The sequence below is a fragment of the Spea bombifrons genome, chromosome 5 (assembly GCF_027358695.1).
Source record: "Spea bombifrons isolate aSpeBom1 chromosome 5, aSpeBom1.2.pri, whole genome shotgun sequence".
Taxonomy (NCBI): domain Eukaryota; kingdom Metazoa; phylum Chordata; class Amphibia; order Anura; family Pelobatidae; genus Spea; species Spea bombifrons.
Window position 1 is genome coordinate 37,975,399 of NC_071091.1, and position 7,482 is coordinate 37,982,880.

The 7,482-nt window shown below is 37.3% G+C and overlaps 1 protein-coding gene across 1 annotated transcript in view; it reads right to left on the reverse strand.

Moving 5' to 3' along the window:
* Positions 1-4,173: 4,173 nt before the first annotated feature.
* Positions 4,174-7,482, reverse strand: part of BBS9 (Bardet-Biedl syndrome 9) — a 220,222-nt gene continuing 216,913 nt past the window's right edge. The window contains exons 20-21 of the mRNA XM_053468017.1: positions 6,525-6,747; positions 4,174-4,231 (exon numbers count right to left, since the gene is read on the reverse strand). Of these exons, the coding sequence (XP_053323992.1) occupies positions 4,191-4,231; positions 6,525-6,747 (264 nt within the window). The 3' untranslated portion in view covers positions 4,174-4,190. The remainder of the gene's footprint in view (positions 4,232-6,524; positions 6,748-7,482) is intronic.

A 7,482-nucleotide genomic window follows, 5' to 3' on the forward strand; every position in this document is an offset into this window, starting at 1 on the left:
ATAATGCCATAATTTGGTAAAATTGCTGTTGGTTAAGACAAGTTGTTTGTAATGTCCATGCTATGTACGATATTCCTCAGAGAGACTTCCATCCTTGGCTTCAACTGTAAAAGCTAGTTTAGCTTCAGTAAGGGATTTAGCATCATTAGAGAATTTAGCTATGACAACAAATGATTTAACTGTTAGTAAAAATAATTGAACACAATACTATGCAACATAAACTTTATAACAAGATAAATATTTATTCATACTTTACATCTAAGTTAAATATAAAAAAAAATGTTTTAAAATACAGCATAGCAATATATACATTATTATTCACACCAGGTCTTATGCAAGTAAACTATTGGCCTGTTCTATAAGAATTTATATAATAAATAAATAAAATGTTAGTGGAGACTATATTGTTAAAGGGGGTTTATCTGATTAAAAGGTAAAACTGAAAAAATATGTATAATACACCTGCTTACATCTGCCATTACTGTGATGGCTTCATTTAGTTCTACCGACTGACGTTGGGTTAAAGAACCTACTTAACTATTCATAATATGAGAGTACCTCTTTAGCGCACCTGGGAAATTCCCAATCGCAGGCTACCTGCAGCTCTTCCTTTTCTAGCCAATGTCTTCGCATGGAGGGGGAGGCTTACCACAGAGTGACATGTTTTGGAGGGAATACAAGAGTTATTCTACTGCAGGCAATTTTAATCTGAAGCAAAAGTTACAATGTTCTCTTGAACTTTTATTACATCCCAGGCAAAAAGGAAAAAGTGGAGACTATAAAACATTTAAGTAAAGTCTTCCACTTTTCAAGTAAGGTTTATTAATGAGGGGCTGGGTTGGCCAGGCAATAAAAAGTGGGAATTATGATTGTGGGGCATTAATAAATACTGGATTGACTTTGCTAACTGGGCTAGGGTTGTGACATGCGGCAGTCCCTTGCAGATTTGGGACCTGGAGACTCTAATGCATTAATAATTTCCCTTTGTCTGTGAACTCATGAAAACCTTGAAAGTGTTTTAATTTTTGTTGATTTTGTATTAGTGGAACTCCTGAGCCAAGTCCCCAAAGAACTCAATGCAGATTTAAACTGGGACAATTTTGTAAACATTTCATCTTATCTTATTGGAAACCAAAGGTTCCCCAGTAATGATTCAAAGCTAAAACCTAGTTTCCCATTTGGTTCTATATGATTAATTTATGAGATATAAACTCATTAATGCCCAGACAACTTAGCTGACATTTTAAAGGGCCCTGGTGTGTTCTGCATTCATTTTTGTAAAACAAATAAATATGATAAATGGAACTTCAGATAGGCATGGCACATGTAGTTCTGCTGTCCTTGCAGTAGATACTGGCCATCATCTTCTAAAAGCTACTATTACATTAGAGCTAGAATTAGTGTTAATGTACATGTACATCAAGCACTAAGTTTGTACAATCTTTTCTATTCATTTTGGACTATCACTTCTACCGATCTAAAAATGGCTTTATATGACACATATGAATAATAATGTTTAATTAAAACAGGAATTCCCTATATGCAGTTGATACACCATTCATGTGTTCTCCCATGTCCCTGTGTATACTTTTACAGATAGGTTGATAAAAACTTGAAAAAGCACAACTTGAATATATACCATCCAAATGAAACAAAGAAAAACTGTAAAGGAAATATGGGATTAGAGGTGTAGTTTTAACTGAAAGGGTAATTAGAAAAAGAATGTAATAAATGATGGTGATTTCACTTGTGGAATTCAAAATGCCTGCATAACAGCTTGTTACATTTAGGTCATCAAAGGATAAATTATCAATACAACTGTAAGTATTTAACTGATGTAACTGTTAGCAAACATAATAGAATACAATATTATACAACTGTAACCTTATAATAAAATACATTTATTTTTAATTTAAATCTAAATTAAATACAATATTAAATATCACATATATATATATATATATATATATATATATATATATACCGTATTGGCTCGGATATAGGGCGCCCCCGTATATAGGCCGCACCCTAAAAGTTTGGTGCTTTTTTAAAGAAAAAGTTTTTTTTATTTAAAAAAGCACCAAAAAAACATGCTGCCACTCTGTCTCCCCCCCCCCGAGATATGCTGCCACTGTCCTCCCCCCCCGAGATATGCTGCCACTGTCCCCCCCCCCGAGATATGCTGGCACTGTCCTCCCCTCCCGAGATATGCTGCCACTGTCCTCCTCCTCCTCCCCCCTGAGATATGCTGCCACTCTATCCCCCCCCCGACTTACCAGAGCAGACTCCCGGGTGTCTTGCGTGGCCGGTGTATACGCGTATTGCGTAGATGTTCCCCGCCGGCCCCGCAAGACACCCGGGAGTCTGCTCTGGTAAGTCTTGGGGGCAGAGGTAAAATGCATCGTGTGGACGGTCACCGGCTGCGGCGATGCGGGTAAACAACCTCCGCTGCCGGAGGCTGTTTACCCGCATCGCCGCAGCCGGTGACCGTCCACACGATGCGCTTAGACAACCTCCCGTGCCGGCAACCCCCCCCCCCCCCGTGGAAAGTGCTGGCAGGGGAGGCTGTCTGAGCGTATCAGAGAGTAGGATACGGGTCCCCTGCACCGCTGCGGGGGATCTGTATCCTAACCCCGCTGCCTGCCCGGCGCCCGGGACTGCATGTCCCGGGCGTCGGGCGCTAGACCCCGAATATAGGCCGCACCCCCACTTTAAAGACTTAAAGTGGGGGGGAAAAGTGCGGCCTATATTCGAGCCAATACGGTATATATATATATATATATATATATATATATATATATATATATATATTTACAACATAGACAGTAAAGAAATGTTTCACATTTTATTCTAATATTCATCATGTCTTATTTAAGCAAATTATTGACCAAGCCTGGTGTATGATACATTGTATTCACATAATCAGCTTAGAAGTAAAATTTTTGAGTATATATATATATAAAGTTAAAGCATACAACTTAAATCACAATATAAGCTGTATAATATATTATAAGAGCTATATAACCTTTTAATGAAAGTGTACCTCTACACAGTAAATGCAATAAGGACATATATTATATCAACACAGTTATTAAACTATGAGGTTATTCATAAGGGGCTGGGCTGGCCAGGCAATAACCCTTGGGCATTAAGATTTTGGTCAGGGTCAACTTTGCCTTTTGAGGTATAAACATGCTGCAGTCCCTTGTAATTTTGTGGGTATTAATAGTGCTCTTTTGTAAACTTATAGCAACCTCAACAGCATTTTAGTCTCTGCTGAATTGAAGGACCTGAGCCAAGTCCCTTGAAAATGCAAATGACAATTTTACCCTAGCTTAATCTCAGTGATTCATACCTAATTCCCAATGACCCTGGCAGCTGAATTTCTAAAGTAACCCTGAGTTAGACATATTCTCCTTGTCACTAAGTAAATAGAAACCATCTAGGAGTCAAAGATTTTACAAGGATTCAGGTAAAAAGAAATCTGAGCCCAAAAAGGGTAATATGGAAATTCGTGGAAGGACCAATTTAGAGAACCAATGTCTCACACCATAGAATAGCATAAAAAGTAACTACCAGCAAATATAGTTGAAAAATACATATGGATAAATTATCTTTTTCATTTAATTGATTGTTCAAAGCAGTGTGAGATAAAGAAATCAACAATGGCTAACAAGACAAAAAGTTACTACAATAGTTTTCCTGAGGACAAATTCTAAGAAGCCATCTGTTATTGCTCAGTACAGATGTTGTAAATAATTGATAGCATAATGTAAAAACATGAATTTGAAGTCATAGTAAAACTAGATTTCTTCCTTAAGATAAACTGCTACAGTTTGTAACCATGAATTTAAATACCTCCTGTGCTTTTTTGTAGGTACAAATGGAGATTGTTGCTAACTGAATTTGAAACACAAATGTCTCATTTCACAGAATGTGTGGATACTTAGATGGAATTACATTAAATGAATGGTCTCGGGCAAGGTAGAGCAGAAACCAACAATTATTTTCTGTATTCTTCACATTTTTCATGTTTTGGGCCCAATAAAAATGTCACTGTTGGTTCTCTTCACCACCTTCAACTGTGTCTTCTTCATCAGCTTCCATGTTTACTAATAACAATGCCAATGCATACATTAAATTTCTGAAATTCACTAAATGTGTTGCGCTAATTAACTACAAAGGAAACACTACGCATTGTTCTGTAGCACAGGAGTAGTCAAGGGGAGTCCTACAAAAAAACAAAAGAAAACATAAGAACATAACAAAAAAACAGTTTCATCTTGACAACCAGAATATAAAGGCACTGTTAACAACAAACAATCGACATCTACACTGCACAGAGGAAATGAGATAAAGGTATATACCAAGGTAATAATGGGGTTTATTCACTAAAGCAAGAGTTTACAGCTGCAGCATCCATTCAACAACTTCAATATTCATTATGAAAGGCAAATCCTGCCAGCTTCTCTTGTAAGAAGGCCTGAGGAGGCCCTGCATAATATGTTGACTTTCAATGTTCTTTCAGAGAAATCTCACTGGGACTTGAACTTCATAATTGATAGTGATTGGTTAGATGAAACTGTAACAAGCTAACCTACAATCTCTGGCAAATAAACCTCGATAAACTGCATTATCTGAAAAAATGCTACACTAGGACAGACTGTAAAGCAGTGGCCCTTGAATTCGACCCTCACAGTTTCAATATCTTTCCCAGGGCTGTCCTTAAGCAAAGGAAAGCAGGGCTCCCGTCCCTGGGTTCACACATAGAAGCATTCAATTTGACAGCAGAGAGGAACCATTTGGCCCATCCTGTCTACCTATTTTTCCTCACCTTAATGAGTCCTTGGTCTTATAGCCAGTGTAGGTGCATGCTTACCCCATGGATGTTTTTATTCCCTCACTGTAGCCTCTATCACTTTTGATGGGAGGCTGTTGAATCTATCCACCACTACTTCCTTACATTGTATCTATAATTCTGACCCTCTGGTTTTACATTATGATCTTTTTTTCCCCCTAACATTTCTTCTTTAAAATAAACTCTTTCATGTTCTTTACTAAATCCTTTAAAGTATTTAAATGTTTCTATCAAATCTCCCCTCTCTCTTCTTTCCTCCAAGCTATAACTATTGAGACCCCTTAGTAGTCTTTCCTGATAATTTTTGTTCTGCAAACTATTTACTACTTTAGATGATCAGACCTCTGCAGTGCTGCTTACTACTCATGGTCTGTGCAGGTCTAAGTAAACTGGAATGCTGAGACATGATGTTGTATGCCAGCCAGTCACTTCTCAGGCCTTTAGAGATTGTGAGGGTGAGTGGCATCCTTGGTTGCCCTTTCCTAAGAACAAACAAGACTTTTTCTTTGTCCTGGGCCCGACAAGCACTGGGGCACGCCCTGCTAACTTCACTTCCATTGCAATAACTTTGCAGTTAATTTTAATAAATAGCAAGATATAGTGGCACACATCATGTCTGAACAGGCCAATTTAGATTATTATGCATTTTTATGCATTTTGCTTTCTTTTAATTCAGTATTTGTAATATGTCCGCCATTTATTTACAAAGTCCATTTTGCATTTAATTTAGACCTAGTCTAGGATCTTTCAGGGAAAAGCTTAGGAGTAAGTCATGACTGGATACCTTTTTCAAAAATCTGCAAGTCATATGGTACAAGTTCAGTATATTGAAAAATAACCCCTATCTGATTTGAGTATTTACGGTATGAACAAATATACTAATCACTCCCGAATACTAAAGAATGCTAAATGGCCATTTGGTCTCACTGAAAGTGTTTTATTTAAATGATTTCTTGAACCACACTAAGAAAGTTAATATGACATTGCTACAATATATTGTGACATTTTGGTATATCATATACCATAAAGGGGTTTACAACACTGAATATATTATAATACTGTAAGATGACCCTCAGATTGATAATGTTAAATGTTGATTATTAATAGACAATCATTATGCCTCTTTGTAGAGCTATATTGTTCTAATTACAGGTGTAATGCATTAGTTAAGAGTGTATAAACACCAAAACCTATTGCAAGGAGAGCACGTAAGGAAAAAAGGTATATACAAAGTAAATCTTTATTAAACACTATGATTTAAATACATATAAAAAATATATCATATAAAAGCATCTCGGCACCAAGACACATATAAGAAGGTGCATATGAACAAGGGCACAGGACTACAGGAACTAGGATGGAAATCCGTATGTATATGAAGGCACAAATAGGAAACACAAGGATGACCAAATGGTACATCGGTGCTCAAAAGTTATTAAGCAAACCTAGAAGAAAGGCTGAAAACAGCAAAAAGCCTGGTAATGAATGGTGCCAAGTCCAAACGTACCAACCCCAACGTACGTTTCGCTACAATAGCAAAAAATGTTTATTAGTTTAGGTCATATCGATGTTTAGGTCTCCTACACGGAACCTTCAACAAGACATACCATATATGTAAGCACTAGTAAATGTAATATTATGTATATGCATGTGAATAAATTGTTACCTGGCATTACTATGGCTTGTTGTGATCCTGAGTCAGCACTTAATGAGAGCCTCCCACCTTTGGTTAATCTATCACACAGTAAGGTGATGTGTTTCTTCAGCCTAGATGTATCTTTTGGGATGCTCAATTGGCTAGTGAGGTTAAGCGCCTGCTCCTTAGAACTTTTAGATAGACAAGTTCTTAATAGATGAGATACTGCTGCATCCACTGACTCTTCCCAACCCTGTATAAAAAAAGAAAAGAAAAGAAACATGTGTATACACGTGGTCACAGATTACCAGCAAATGCTTAAAGGGCATTTTAGAATGTTTAGTAGGGTACATTAAAGATAATGCTATAGCAGACAGACCATGTCAATAGCCTAAGGAAGAATACCCATTGTCAGCAAACTTTGAACAGACATTTTCTGTTTCATTAAAGGGCCATTTTGTTTTGCACAGAAATATTTTTTTAAAATATTTTCATACAGTTGGGACCCCTCCAAGCCCCTTTTAGAAAAAACAAGAAAACCCCAAGTAACGTGCCAAGAACAAAAAGTGATACTGAAAAAAAGAAGAACGAGAAAGGAAGAATAGGGAAATTGAACACCCCCCAACATCCACTCATAGGCCAAGTTGACAGCACCTTGTCAGAAGCTAATCAATAGTGTACATAAAACCATTAGAATTAAGAAGCTCCAACAAGTAGAACCACGTATCTAAGTATTTGCAGTATTTGTTAGCCCCGGAGGTTCAGATCCTTCATCAACAAATCTGCTTAACCTTCTCAACCCAATCCTTAAGAGATGGAGCAGCTGATCTCTTCCAGTGAGGTGCTATCAACAATACCACGGCATTCGTCACGTGAGTCACAAGAGACCTTAAAGGTAGGAATAGATTGCTGCATGAAATACAACAGGTAAAAGCTTGGATAGTCATCTGAAAGAAGGCTTATCATTCCATTTATCCACTGCCAATAT